The 16,390-nt window shown below is 35.9% G+C and overlaps 1 protein-coding gene across 3 annotated transcripts in view; it reads left to right on the top strand.

Moving 5' to 3' along the window:
* MOSPD2 (motile sperm domain containing 2) overlaps positions 1-16,390 on the top strand; it is a 52,788-nt gene that overhangs the window by 20,414 nt on the left and 15,984 nt on the right. For all 3 annotated transcript variants that reach the window (XM_021713953.1, XM_008061103.1, XM_021713954.1), the window contains 4 exons: positions 1,898-2,052; positions 5,569-5,629; positions 8,013-8,051; positions 13,386-13,510. In XM_021713953.1, the coding sequence (XP_021569628.1) occupies positions 1,898-2,052; positions 5,569-5,629; positions 8,013-8,051; positions 13,386-13,510 (380 nt within the window). The remainder of the gene's footprint in view (positions 1-1,897; positions 2,053-5,568; positions 5,630-8,012; positions 8,052-13,385; positions 13,511-16,390) is intronic.

Genomic DNA, 16,390 nt, shown 5'->3' on the forward strand with positions numbered 1-16,390 from the left:
CGACATGAACATAGCTGTGAGGTGAATGAAACCAAGGTTATGAAACCTTACTGAGCTGTTTGAACAGTGCTGCCATCATAAGCACACAGTGGCAAATTCATGAACTTAATTGTCAGACCACGTACTGTTTACATTATAACAAAGCGGGCAATAAAGGCAAATGCTGAATCCTGTAATACAACCAAAATAATCTAAGTCAGAGTCTTTATCTTTTTTAATTAATATGACTATGGTATTAAAATTCAACTCAGTATTTTTATGGAGAATCTTTTTGACAGTCGCCAAAGGTTGCTAAATGGACTTTTTTCTTTTCAAGCTGCACTCTTCTTGCCTAAGCTTTTCAGAAAAATAATGGGAGGGACAGTAACAATTTTCTCTGTTGTTGATGACTCCCTTGTTGTGCCACTCTCCTGCTTACCCCAAATCCAGCCTTGTTTTGTACCAAGGGTTAGACTTGGCAGGCTCATCGGAACCCAATACTGAACAGACATCGTACACTCATCTTGCTTGCCTTCTTTGTAGCGTGTGTTCTGTCCCTGTTTGAACAATACATTTTTTACCTGTTCCTATTCCATATTTTGCCTGTCTCTTAAATGTACTTCCCAGGCTTCATTTCTATCTTGGCCTCTTTTACTTTCCAACACATCAAAATCTTTTTGGGTGATCATGGATGATCTCAAGCACCTTGGCAACTTCAGATACCTACCCCCACACAGTGGTGACTCCACGCTATCACCTAACCATGTGCATATACTCCACTACCCACCAACTGGCATTGCCTCACTAACAGCCACCTTCAACTTAACACACAACTGAACATCCATACCTGTGTGTTTTCTGCATTGCCCACCTCAGACCTACTCATTGGCTCTTCCTCTAACATAGCTTTAAATTGACCCCTTTTCCATCTTCACTAACTACTTCCTCAGTTCAATCCCTAAGTACTAGCTCTTTGCCACCAGTCCCTACCCAGGTCATAGCCTGGCGAGTTTCCTGAGAGGCATTCTAAAGTAGGAAAATCAAAACTCCCTAGTGTTTCCTTCAGAGACTTTCAAGCCCAACCCATCTCTCTATTTAGCTTTTCCTCTCACCACTAGTCACATGTTGTCTTAGCTGCCACCATCTGAATGGCTTGCCATGCTCTGCCCACGTGCACAGCACCTGCTCATGCCTCTATCACGCCTCTGTCAGTGTTTTTCCTCTAAATGAACCATTTTTTCTACTGTCTGGCAGAACCATTGCCTTTCTTTTTGTTAAGTACAATGAAGACCACATTTAGGTTGTTATCAAATAACCTAAATGTTTTAGGTAGGTTATTTAGTAAATGTATAACCTAAATAAACAAATATAAATGTTTGTTCACCTGTATTTTCTTTTTCCCCTTACAAGTGAAGTGTATTTCCTAAGCGAAAGAAAAATAGTTTACCTCTTTTTTTTTTTTTTTTGAGTTGGAGTCCCTCACTCTGTTGCCCAGGCCAGAGTGCAGTGGCACGCTCACAGCCACCCCAGTGTCGACCCACTGGGCTCAGGCAATCTTTCCACCTCAGCCTTCCAAGTAGCCAAAACTACAGGTGTGTGCTACCATGCCCAGCTAATTTTTTTATTTTTTATAGGGATGAGATCTCGCCAAGTTGCTCAGGCTGGTCTCGAACCCATGGGCTCAGACAATCCTCTCACCGCGACTTCCCAAAGTACTGGGATTATAGGTGTGAGCCACTGCGCCGGCCTCTGCCACTCTTTAGGGCTCCCAAGTAAAACTGCTTCTCACTTAAAAGAAGGAAAAGGTGTTTTTAATCTGAGAAACAAAGTGAATTATAAATGAAGAAATATGTCAAGGGAAAGGCTGTGTGCATGTGTATGATCTTGTTCTTATTTTTATCTTTTGTTCTATTTAAAGTTTGGATCAGGGTGAAGTATCATATAAAAGACCAGAAGACTCTGTTGGACAAAAAGAAGCTCATAGCATTCTGGTTGGAACGTTATGCTAAGAGAGAAAATGGGAAACCTGTAACAGTGATGTTTGACTTGTCAGAAACTGGAATAAATAGCATCGTAAGCATTTTTCATTCATTCTAAATCATTGTTTATCATAGCTTTCTCCCTCTCTTCTGTCCTCCCTGCCAACAAAATATTGCTATAAAATTGAGCCAACTTGTATTTGAGATTTTCTTCCCCTTGCAATATGAGCGTATTCAAATATGGAATAGGGTTTGCAGAAAATTAAATTTGCTTCAGTATTTGGCATTGAAACTGTCAATTTCCTAGTACTGTTTCTTGTCTGATACATAGGATGCAGAGGTAGGACATCAAGACTGGCAAGGTATGAGTCTATGTAGTAACAGTAAACTTATATATTAAAGCTAGTATCCTATAGCACTCACCTCTGTGCCAGGCACAGAGTAGTAATACATTCTGTAAATATCAAGCAAGGTAATGTTTGATCTCTGCTTTGTTATATTCATACCATATTTTGCAGTTGCAAGATGTTCACATGAGGTTTGCACATACAGCACTTTGTGATTTTGTTGGGTTTTTTTGTTTGCTTGTTTGGATTTGTTTTCTGTTTGCTTGATTTGATAAACTTTAGAAACCATTTTACTTCAGGTGATATTGCCAAGTTTTAAAAATAAGTAAAATCTACCAGTCTTTAACTTGGGCCTTTGTGACCTTAGTGTTATCTACGAAAACTTCAGCAGCAACTGAGATCAACGAACACATTTATTGTAACTACTGCCTCTTAATTTAAACCATGGCTGAATCTGGTAGCAGTGAAGTGATATTCACATATATGCTCAGGGCATTGTTGAAATCTTTTTGAATTCCACTTGGCAAAGTATGTTAAGAACCTTAAAGTGTTCATATTCACACTCTGCCTGGTAACTAACTTTTGAAAATCTGTTTTAAAGAAATAATCCTGAGTACAGAAAAAGCATTGTGAACCCAAATGTTTTTCAGTTTCATTTAAAATAGTAAAAAATTAGGAAAAAATGTAAATGATCAGTGTGGTGAAATGATAAATTATAGTATACCTAATTGACAGAGTATGTGTACTATGTAAAATAGTGTTCATAAAGAATTTGTAGTAACATTGAAAAGTTTTTTTTAAAATGAAAAAGGCTATATGATCAATCATACTGATATATATATATATATATATATATATATATATATATATATATATACTGTAACATGGTGATACATAATCCCAAAAAAAGGAAACCATAGACATTAAAACAAACAAACAAAAAACAGGCTAGAGAGAACTGGTAACAAGAGTTTTTTATGGGCAGTAGGACCACAGATTTATTTCTCATGTTTCTGTTTCTCTTTTAATTTTTTTAAGGAATCCAATGCCCTGAATTTTTCCAACCTAGTTTCCATTACAGAGTAAATTATTTTCTACCCAAAATTGAAGTCAACTTGCCTAGATAAATATTTTATAAAAATAAATCATGATTATGTTATCCTTGGGATATGATGGTTTCCTAATTATTAACCAAGAATCATCAAAAATAAATGTTAGTTTTCTATTGCCAAATATAGGGGCAGGGAATTGGTTTGATCTGCCTGATTTTTTTTTTTCAAGCTACTCACCATTTTTAACTTGTAAATAAGGTTTATTTGTATTACAAAGTATTTAAGTTATTATTAGTGTTTTTAAATACACACATCTTATTGAATAAGATATTTTTATATATGACCCTTTCATAATTCAGAAAGGACTTAAGTCAGCTTATAAAAATGTATACAAAATTGCAGGGCAAAAACTAAGAAAATCATTTGTTAGAATTGGGCCACCAGTTTGACTGTAAGCTCTCAGCTGCCTGTCTGACAGAAATACATTCATTCAAAATTATTTGGCCGTACTTTAAAACCAGTGTCTTAAGAGAAGCATATTTATTTCTATTACTTGAACTAAAAATAAGTTTCTAATGGGTCCTCAAAAAGAAGACATTTGAAAAGATAATGAATGAATAATATCCTCAAAAAAATGTTCTCACAGAATGCTGAACAATAGGCTTCATGGAGCTATTTCGTGTAGTGCCCACTAGTAAACATGCACCAGTGGTATTTTACCAAATTCACTTGAATTAGCAGTAACTTGAGATTTTATGAGCAAGGATATCCAATATATGATGGAAACAAGAGTATAGACAAAGACTGTTTAGACAAAGTCTCTGGGAGCAACAAATTATAAACTAGGTAACCAAATTTTTATTTAAACAGCTCTTTTCAGCTATTTCCTTTGACTCTTATTTAACTGCCAATTATGAAACTCCATGCATAGGGGATATAATGATTAGTTATAAATGTATTATTATATACTAGAATGTATCTCATAATAATTACTTAAGACAGTTAAGGGCGCTTACTGCAATTAAAGATGCTGCAACTAACACGCTAGGGATGACTTCTATAGGTTCTCATCTTCAGGACAACCCACTTTTCAGTAATTATGATGGACTTAAGTTTGCCTAGTTACCTCTTTCATCTCATGGTCTTTATAAGATGGCTGATCAGGATTAGTGAATCAGTATGTGGCCATGGGATAACATGGAATGGAATGAGATGACCCTTGTGAATAATAACCCTAATGACCTAATTTCCTGCTGCTTTGCTCAAAGTAGTAGAACCAACCCAGCCAATGTCTGGGAAACAAAGCAGTAGTCTTCCAGAAATTGGAATGAATTAACAACACTTGAATGTCAGCTTAAAAACTAATTCTGGTTCCCTTAAAATGACAAAAAAAGCTGAGGTGAGTGAATTGCCTGAGCCCGCGGGTTAGAAACCCGCCTGGGCAGCAAAACCTCATCTCTACAATAAATCAAAAAATCAGCCGGGCGTGGTAGCATGCGCCTGTAATTCCAGCTACTCGGAAGGCTGAGGCGGAAGGATTGCCAGAGCCCGGCAGGTCGAGGCTGTGGTGGCCGGGAGCGGCCACTGCACTCCAGTCTGGGCAACCGAGTGAGACCCCAACTCAAAAAAACAAAAAACAAAAACAAAACAAAACAAAACAAAAGACAAAAAAAAGCCAGAAGTGGCATAGATACAGCTGGCCAATGTGATTGAACTAACTATTATATAAACAAAATAATAAGATATTTTATTAAAGCTATTAATGAAATGTAAGCATTAGGTTTCAAAAGCAATATACCAGAATTAATTTACGTACCTACATGTTATCATACCAAGTAGTCAGGTTATAAACTGTATACTTGTTTTAATAATGATTTAGTTATTCAACAGATTTTTAGAATTTCTGTGTGGGGATTGCTTTTAGATCCATTTTATGCCCTGTTACCTTAACAGTCTGATGTAACTAGTTTGAAGTTATGTGAATAATTTTTAAACATCACCAAGCATCTGATTTCTTCAACTCAGTTTTAGGGCTGATTATTATAAATAGCTTAATGACCTAAGACCTTAATGTTTGGGAATATTGGTATTTACATATTTTTTAAGACTTTAGTAATTGTCTCATTTGTATTTAATAATTTCCACCTTTAGAAATGTACAATTTAAAGTTCTCTAATGTGGACGGTCTTAAAGAGTTAATCTCTATTTTAGGACATGGACTTCGTACGCTTTATCATCAACTGCTTTAAGGTTTATTACCCTAAATACCTCTGTAAGTAACTTACTCCTTTATAAAAATATAATATATTGAAACTGTAGAAAATGTCTGAGAATTGTGGAGCATTATATTATCATAGACTTTTATACTAGAAAAGTTTGTTTTCTGATGAAAAGTTTAAATGTGCTCATTGACATGTAAGTCATCATTGTCCTTTACAGTTAATTTTAAGACTTTAAGTTCCAAACTGTATATGTATCTTTCTGTAACACACACACACACACACACACACACACCCACACGCACACACAGGTACTTAAAACATAACTTTATTTCCAAGATTATCCCATTGTTACTAATCTTTTAATTTATAATTTTGTTTAAGATATTATATGAAGCCGGGCTCGGTGGCTCAGCCTGTAATCCCGCGCCTTTGGGAGGCTGAGGTGAGTGAATTGCCTGAGCCCGCGGGTTCGAGACCTGCCTGGGCAGTGAGACCTCATCTCTACAATAAATCAAAAAATCAGCTGGGTGTTGTGGCGCATGCCTGTAATTCCGGCTACTCGGAAGGCTGAGGCGGAAGGATCGCTGGAGCCCAGCAGGCCGAGGCTGCGGTGGCCGGGAGCGGCCACTGCACTCCAGTCTGGACGACAGAGTGAGACTCCAACTCAAAAAAAAAAAAAAAGATATTATATGAAACTTCTTGCATACAAGAATATGCAAGAATGTACTTTATAAACAGAGTACAGTGTGATAAGCAGTACTGGTACATAAAGTATACTGTTTTACTAATTGCTATTTTAAAATTGTCATTAAGAAAATGCTTGACTAGCATGCACTACATTTAAATCTGGCATTTGGAGGTTTTTTTTTAGTTTTTAATTGTGACTCTTTCACTGCTTACTTCAATGAAGAACTAAACCAAACCTTAATATACTTCTTTTTTGTTTAATTTGTATGATGGGCTCCCCTTGGGGAAATCAAGATGCCAACTCACATAAACAGTCAAATATATTTAACCCCAGTATGTTAAAAGTAAAAGACAGACGAGAGACTACAGGGACATCAGAAAATAGGAATTCACAGATCTGTCTGGGCATACTGCTGGCAAATACAGCAAATTGGGTCTTTTGGGACGCGTGACTCAGGTGACACCAAAACACAAAATCCCTAAATCATCTTAGTTTACCATGCTTTCATAATTATTATTGTTCATATGAAGTGAGGAGCAGACAAAACATAATAGTTATCAGGAGTTGAGGCCATCCCTGGTCCTGTATACTCATCTCTTCAGAGAGTATTTGTGAATGTTTTAAGGTGAAGAGAGTGACCCAGTAGTATCCAGTTTGGGGAACCTGTAGTATCTGCTGTTTGTTATGAATTTTTCCTGTATCTGGCATGTACCCTGATTCATTAAGGCTTGCTGAGTAGGGAATCACTTCTCCATATTATTAGTCTGTTTCTCCTAAGGACAAAATAAAAATAAAACATCCACTTGCTATTGAAATATTTAAAGAAGTTTGTGAGGAGCAACTTATAAGTAGTATAAATATTATTACTTTATAAAATACATTTAAGGTTCTTTTGAGAGAGCTGTTAAGTTCATGGATCTATATAAACAGGAATCAGACTACTATTCATTTCAACTAGCTAGAGATAATGTATATATTCTACCTACATAGATTCCTTGTATGTACTTTACTTGTCCTGCATCCGTGTGACCACTCTAGGAGATTCTCTACTTGGAGAAGAATGAAATTACATTTTGATTCGTCTGAAATAGAAGACTGAATTGGATCTCAAAAATCTTCTTTATGGTTTCTTGTTCTTTCTCACAGTTGTTAATAGGGCTGTTTAATATCTTCAATTCAGTGTGTAAATAATACTTCTGTATACTTTGGAATTATTGGCTTCAGTGAGCTCATGATATTAAGAAAAGTAGAAATACTTTTTCTTTCTTAAAGCACAATGACTTATTCAAAGGGAAGGGGACAACTGTGAGACCAATGTGGCAATATAGTCTCTAGAAAATTATAATTAAAACTATAAATTAAACATGGAAATGTTATTATGATTCAATGACCTTCAGCACTAATATGACATGCCACATCCAAAGACTCCACTTACCCACTTAACCATTTTATTTTGTATCTTTCTTCAGATAGTGAAAGCAGTGAGCTACAAAAGAACAGGCTATCTGCTGGAGAACAGTGATAATGCATTATTGATTTCCCACAAGTTGTCCTCTTGGGTGGGTCCCTCCCCATTGTGCACTAGTTCAGTTTCAGCACCACTCACACTTCATTGAATTAGAACTCAGTCAACCAACTCAGGTTTTACTTACATTTAGGTGACCAGTTTTTTTCTATGCCAGGCAAAAGTGATACTACTATAGAGGTAATAAGTCACATACAATTAATTTTTTTTCATCTTTCAGCAAAAATAGTGATCTTTGATATGCCTTGGTTGATGAATGGTGAGTATGTTATTTATACTTTCTTTTACGAAGTCTGATTTTTTTCTTTACTTTGCCAATTTAGCCACATCTCCACAGCTATTTAAAAGAATGCTTATATTGTCCTTGGTATGCACTTTTAAGAGACTGGAGTTAGAACACACAAAGGCTATTCCTAAGTAAATAAGGCTGATAGTCTATCCTCAGGATCTGGGGACACCCACTAGTCTTCCTTAAAAACAGTCTTACTAGGCACAGTGGCACACACCTGTAGTCCTAGTGACTTGGGAGACTGAGGTCGAAGGATCACTTGAGCCTATGAGTTAAAGGCCAGCCTGGGCAACATAGTGAAACCCATTTCTTTAAAAAAAAATTAAATACAGCCTCAAGAAATCCAACCATTCAGGTAAAACTATATCCAGAAGCCTCAATTTGTCACCCACTGATAAGATACGTCACAGAACACAGGCCTTGTCTAGATTTTCTCAGGTACTTCAGGTGCTGAGATTGAAGATAGGATCAATTTGAAACATCCAAATCATTAGACTCACATGACTCTTTTGATAGTCATATTTTTTTGGTAAAAAAAATTTTGAAAAAGACATTGAAAAACACTCTTCGCCAACTTTAAAGTGATGATTGTAAATTTAATTTTATTTTCAGAATGTGCATTCTCATTTATGTTGCAAAAGTCAATTGTTACATAGGAAGCAATAAAGAAAATCAGCAAAACAAAAACAGTTCTTTGAAAAGTTCAGCACAATTGACAGACCTTTAGCCAAACTAATAAAAAAAAAAAGATTCAAATTATTAAAATCTTGAATGAAAGGAGGGACATTACTGTTGGCCTTACAGAAATAAAAAGGATTATAAGGGGATATTATACATAATTATATGCCAACAAATTAGTTAACCTAGGTGAAATGGACAAATCAGTGAAAGATACAAACCACTTAACTAGCTGAAGAGGAATCAGAATAAAAATATAGCAAAGGAAATTGAATTTTAAAACTTCTCATGAAGAAAAGCCCAAATCCAGATAGCTTCACTGGTAAATCCTATGAACCATTTAAAGAAGAATCGACACCAACCCTTCACAAACTCTTCCAAAAAATAGAAGAGAAGGGACTACTTCCCAATTCGTTTTATGAAGCGTGTATAACCCTAATACCTTACATACAGGAAAAGGAAACTACAGACCAGTATCCCTTATGAATATAGATGCACCATACCTTAACAAAGCATTGCTGGACCGAATCCAGCAGCATGTAAAAAGGATTATATACCATGACCAAGTGGAATTAATCTCAGGAATGCAAAGTAGGTTCAACATATGAAAATCAATCAGTGCCACACAACATAGTAATATAATAAAGGAAAAAATGGCTTGATCATCTCAGTAGACACAGAAAAAGCATCTGACAAAACCCAGCACCCTCTCATGATAAAAGCACTCAACAAACTAGTAACATAAGGTTCAAAGGGTTGAAAAAATTACATAGTTAAAGGGACCACAGTAGTCCACATAAGACCACTCTCACTTCTGACACAAACTGCAAGTTTGGAGGAGTGCTCCAAATCACCCTCAGGTTCAATAATTTTAGTCAAGGACTCTGAGAACTCACCGAAAGATGTTATACTCACAGTTTTGGTTTATTACAAAGAAAGAATTCAGATTAGAATCAGCCTAGAAAAGTAAAACATAGGTCAGAGTCGAAGGAAATACCAAATTTGGAGCACATTACTTTACTAGCTAGCATCGGTGTATGGCAATGCATATAGATTATTACTAACCTCAGAAGCTCACCCAAACCTCAATATTCACAGTGTTTTACATACGATTGATTGCCCACATGGCTGATCTTAAGAGTTCTTTTGATACTGTGTGACCTAAAGCCCCCACCCTAAATCACATTGTTAGCCTTTCTTCCATGGCCAGGCCCTACCCCAAATCATATTGTTCCAGTGTGACCCAGGGCCCCCAGACAAACAAAGACAATCCTATCAGACATGAAGATTACTTCCCAGAAGCTAAGGGCAAAGGCCATACCTCTCTGGGTAAAGCTAATCTTTGACTCCACAGAAGAAAACTTCCTCAGCTTGATGACGGGCATTATGAAAAACCTGAATCTATGAAAATACACAGCTAACATACTTAGCAATGAAAGGATGAATGCTTTCTTCTTAAAATCAGAAGCAAGATGAGGTTGTCTGCCATTAATAAAAGAAGTTCAAGACATGTATCCTGAAAACTGCAAAACACCATATTAAGAAATTCAAGACCTACATACATAAAAAGACATCTCTTATTTGTGGATTGGAAGACTTACTGCGGTCATCCTTTGGTATCCTCTGGAGACTGGTTCCAGGATCACCTGGTGGATACCAAAATCAATCCATAGATGCTCAAGTCCCTTATATAAAATGAAGTAATATTTATGTGTAACCTATGCACATTCTCCTGTATACTTTAAGTCATCTCTAAATGACATAATATTTAATACAATGTTAGTACTATGTAAATGGTTGTTATATTGTATTTTTTATTTATATTTTTATTGTATTGATTTATGTATTTATTTTTTAATATTTTCAATTCATGGTTGAATCCATGAATGCTGAACCTACAGATATGGAGAACCAATTATATTGTTAAGACAGGAATATTTTCCAAATTGATCTACTAATTCAGTGTAGTCCTAGCAATAGCCCAGCTGCCTTTTTTGCAGAAATTGACAAGCTTGGCCTAAAATTCATATGAAAATGCAAAGTAATCCAAACAATCTTGAAAGAGAATTACAAAATTGGAAGACTTACACTTCCTGGTTTCAAAATTGACACAAAGCTACAGTAATCATGATGTTACAGGTGGGCATAAGGATAGACATAGATCAATGAAATAGAATTGAGTGTCCAGATATAAGCCCAAACATTTTGTATCAGTTTTTTTTTTTATTTTATTTTTGGCTGTTTATTTTTTTGACAGTGGTGCCAAGACAATTAAGTAGAAAACAAGACTTTTTAATAAATGGTGCTGGGACAACTGGGTAGCCACACTCAAAGGAATGACCCCTACCTTACCTCATATATAAAAATTAACTAAAAATGAATTAGAAACCTAAATATAAGAGCTAAAATTCTTAGAAAAAAATTATAGAAGTAAATCTTTGTGCTTAGGTTAGGCAATGGTTTCTTAGATATGACACCAAAAGCACAAGCAACAAAAACCATAGATACATTGGACTTCATTAAAATTAAAAACTTCTGTACCTTCAAGGGCACTACCAAGATGGTGAAAAGACAGCCTACAGAACAGAAGAAATTATTTAGAAATCATATAACTGATAAGGGACTTACGACTAGAATATGTAAAGAGCTTACAATGCAACAATAGAAAAAAAGTAGCCAGGCTCAGTGGCCCAACCTGTAATCCTGTGCCTTTGAGAGGCTGAGGTGAGTGGATTGCCTGAGTCTGCGGGTTCGAGACCCACCTGAGCAACTTAGCGAGACCTCATCTCTACAATAAATCAAAAAATCAGCCAGGCGTGGTAGCGCATGCCTATAGTTCCAGCTACTCGGAAGGCTGAGGCGGAAGGATCACTGGAGCCCAACAGGTCGAGGCTGCGGTGGCCAGGAGCGACCACTGCACTCCAGTCTGGGCAACAGAGTGAAACTCCAACTCAAAAAAAAAAAAAAGAAAGAAAGAAAGAAAAGTAATTCAATTTAAAAATGGATGAAAGATTTGAATGATATTTTACCAAAGAAGATAAATAAATGAGCAATAAGCATATAAAAAGATGTTCAGTGTCAGTAGTCCTTAGAGAAATGCAAATCAAAACTGAGTGAGATACTGTTTTATACCCACTATAATAAAAAAGACAGTAACAAATATTGATAAGAATGTAAAGAAACTTGAACCCTCATACACTGCTAGTAAGAACATAAAATGGTGTGGCCATGTTAGAAAAGAGTTTGTCACTTAAACAGAATTATTGTGACCCAGAATTCCACTCCTAGATGTATACCTAAGAGAAGTGAAAACATATCCACACAAAAACTCATACACAAATGTCCATGGCAGCATTAGTCTAATAGTAAAAGTAGAAGCAACACAAATGTTCATCAGTTGATGAATGAATAAACAAATATTATATATCCATAAAATGGAAAGTTATCCATCCACACAAAGGAATTAAGTACTAATGCATATTACATCATGGATGAACCTTGAAAATATGCTAAGTGAAAAAATCCAGTAGAAAAAGTCACATACACATTGTATGATTCCATTTATATAAAATATCCAAAGTAAGCAAATCCATGAAGACAGAAAATAGGTTAGTAGTTGCTAAGGACTGGAAGAGATAAGGAGAGATTGCTAGGTGAGGGTTCTTTTTGGTGTGAAGAAAATGTTCTGAGATTAGATAGTAGTGATAGTTACACAACTCTGAATATACTAAAAAAACATCAAATTGCATAAAGGGTGAATTTTTATGACATGTGAATTATATCTCAATAAAGCTATTATAAAAATCAGATCTAACACATTATCTAATTTAAAACTTTAGTTAGCCAAAGTAAAAATATAATTTTCTGAATGACTAATGTTTATCATACTGCTCTTGTTTCCTGTTTTTTTCCCCCATTGACACCTTTTTGCAAAAGTAATGCAGTATTCCTCTTCTAATTTCTTAAAAATTTACTTAGAATATCACAGTGGAAATGAGGTTTAAAAATTAAGTATAAATAAGAAATGACAGAACAAGATTATAATTACTAAACAACTGTATTTGATGACAGTTTATTCTTGTAGATTCTGTAAGTTCCCCACAATTATATAAATAGCAGTGCCTGGGAGAAAGGCAAAGAAGTTTAGCCTAGGAAGGAAATCTGGGTCCACCCACACTCAATGAGGAGTTTCTTTCTCTTCCTGACTTCCCATTTGAGAAGGCTTTTCATACTGAGGGCTTATCAGAACCATATGGTCAATGACTCTCCATACAATTGTCAGTTATTTCCCGAATCACATTGCCGTTTGATTCAGTGTCTGGAAATCTAAATAGTTGGGATCATTGATGGGTTTGTTCAGAGGCCAGAATCCTGATAAGTTTATTTATGAACATCAAGGTAATTTAATCTTCCTGAATCTTCATGGAACATTTGAAACCCATAAGGGAGAGTTACAGTGTAAACGCCTATGGGAATTAGAGAATGTTAATTATCATGCCACATAGAAATAAATATTAACAGATTATAGCCCAAACTGATTTCAGAAGACCTGGGTTAGCACTTACAATAAATTAATTGAGAAAGAGAATGAAAAGAATGTTAATGAAGTGACTTTTTTCTCTTCAGCTGCTTTCAAAATTGTGAAGACCTGGCTTGGTCCAGAAGCAGTGAGTTTGTTGAAGTTTACAGGCAAAAATGAAGTCCAGGACTATGTCAGTGTAGAATATTTGCCTCCCCACATGGGTGGAACTGTAAGTATAATACTTGAAACTTGTTTATAAAATAATACTGGATAATGGCACATTAAGCCTAATTCCTTTTTTTTTTTTTGAGTCAGTCTCACTCTTGTCGCCCAGGCTGGAGTGCAGTGGCACGCTCACAGCCACCCCAGTGTCAACCTGCTGGGCTCAGAAGATCCTTCCGCCTCAGCCTTCCAAGTAGCCAGAACTACAGGCACGCGCTACCACACTCGGCTAATTTTTTGATATATTATAGAGATGAGGTCTTACCAAGTTGCCCAGGCTGGTCTCGAACCCTGGGCTCAGGCAGTCCTCTCACCTTGGCCTCTTAAAGTGCTGGGATTACTGGCTTGAGCCACCGCGCCCAGCCCAGCCTAATCCTTAATTATTCTTTCCTCAAGAAAAAAGGAAAAGCAATACAATAACGTGCAAAAAAGATCACAGGAACACCCAATATAGCAAGTAGTGTTACATTTTTAAATTTAAGTTTTAAAGTTGTTACATTTTTTTTCAGTAGGTAATATTTTTATGTGGTCCTAAACTGAAGAGTATTCCAAAATAAGTCTTCAGTAAAATGTCTCCACCTACTCCATCCCCAACTACCCTTTTGCATTTCTTATATTAATATGCAGGGATATTTGTTGCCTATATAAGCAAATTAGTATGTAATTCTTTCTCCCTCCCATCTCTTTTAAACAAGTAGTGTATTTATACACTATTGCACATCCTGCTTTTTTCTTGACAACTTGTCTTAGAGATCTTTCCAGATCAATATGTGGTAAGCTGTCATACCCTTGTTTGTGACTGCACAGTATCCAACTGTCTAGAGATAAATCATAAGTTACTGAATTTCCTTTTGATGTGTTTTTAATTTACTTCCAAATGTTTACTGTTCAACAGTCTTTAATTTAAAAGATATCATTAAGCATACACTACTCAAGATTTTTTAACTGATTTTGACTACTTTTAAATAAGAGGTCAGGAGTAAATAGGGACATGTCAAATTTTAAATTTTATATAACAATGATACATTGTTATAATGACTTTTTATATAAACTGTAAAACTTATGGACTTGGCATAATTTGGTTTAATTTGATAATATTTCAGTTACTAGATTTTTATAATTTACTTTGTATAATGCCTGACTGGCAAAATTGTATTCAACCAGACCTAACAGGGTGAAAAGCTTTGGTATTTCCTCCTGTTTTCTTTGATCAGAAAATACTTAAAACCAATATTTTGAATCTGAAGTCTGCTACTTTTTTTTGTTTGTTTGAGTTGGAGTCTCACTCTGTCGCCAAGACTGGAGTGTAGTGGCTGCTCCCGGCCACTGCAGCCTCGACCTGCTGGGCTCCGGCAATCCTTCTACCTTAGCCTTCCAAGTAGCCAGAATTACAGTCATGCACTACCACGCCCGGCTGATTTTTTGATTTATTGTAGAGATGAGATCTCGCCAAGTTGTCCCGGCGGGTCTCGAACCCGCGGGTTCAGGCAATCCACTCACCTCAGCCTCCCAAAGCGCAGGATTACATGCTGAGTCACCAAGCCCGGCATCTGCTGCTTTTTTATTCTGAGGCTTTATATTTCACATTTTAACCTAGAAAAAACAGGGACAGTTCATTTTAGGTGCTATGCTTGGTTTAAAAATGATGATTTTTATTTGACTTGTCATTTTTAATAACTTGCCCGTAAACTGTTATATCTTAAAATTACTAACATTTAATAAAAATGGTTTTTGTTTTTACATATGGAAAAGCTAATTTTATTTCCCTTCCCTGTTGTTAGTGGTATACTTCTTCAGAATTATAATCAAGCTCATAGTCGGGCTATTTTTAACATACATTTTAATGGTTTTTTCCAAAAAGTAATACATACACATGATTTTTTATAAAGTAAACACCACCAGAGATTGAAAAATATAACAGCACAGTGAAAAGTGCATCTCCCTCCCCAGGTTGTTAACCGTTGCCACTCTCTAGAGGTAGTCACTGTTAAGTTTTTTATCCTTCTGGAGTTATCAGTCTTTTCACGAGTGGTCACATACCATAAATAGTGTTTGATTATGCTTTTTTCACATTCTTTATTTTGTAGGTTATACCATATTGATTCATAGAGGTCTACCTCATTTTAAACCATTGCAGAATATTCTACCACTTGGATGGATATTATATAATCTATTTAATCACTCCTCTTTTGAAGGATATTAGTCATTTTCTAATCTTTTGACATTTCTAATATTGATGCAGTGAATATCTTTGTAAATAACTCTTGGTACACAGATGCAGCAAGTATATGTATAGGATAAACTCCTAGAAGTAAAATCCGTGAGTTAATGGGTAGAATTCGATTTTAATGTTAATAGCTGTTACTAAATTTCCTCTAAACAGATTGTTCCCATTTACTAATAATGTATGAGAATACTTGAACCACCTCCTTGCCAGTACCACATATTCTTAATTTTATCATCTTTACCAGTCTCAGGTGAAAAATATTTCATTGTAGTTTTAATTTGTATTTCTTTTATTGTAAGTGATGTTAAACACTTTTTTTGTGATTCAAAAGGTAAAGTTTGTTCTTTTCCAATGCACTCTGTATCCCTTTTCTGTGTTAGTCTGGAGCTTACATGGTTTTAAAAATACATACACATTTATAACTTTTTTTTTTTTACTATTATTATAAAGATGTGGTGGCTCAGCCTGTAATCCTGCGCCTTTGGGAGACTGAGGTGAGTGGATTGCCTGAGCCCGCGGGTTTGAGATCCGCCTAGGCAACTTGGCGAGACCTCATCTCTACAATAAATCAAAAAATAAGCCGGGCGTGGTAGCGCGCACCTGTAGTTCCAGCTACTCGGAAGGCTGAGGCGGAAGGATCGCTGGAGCCCAGCAGGTCAA

This window comes from Carlito syrichta, unplaced genomic scaffold, assembly GCF_000164805.1.
Source record: "Carlito syrichta isolate Samal-C Ts95f unplaced genomic scaffold, Tarsius_syrichta-2.0.1 Scaffold305085, whole genome shotgun sequence".
NCBI classification, from domain to species: Eukaryota; Metazoa; Chordata; class Mammalia; order Primates; family Tarsiidae; genus Carlito; species Carlito syrichta.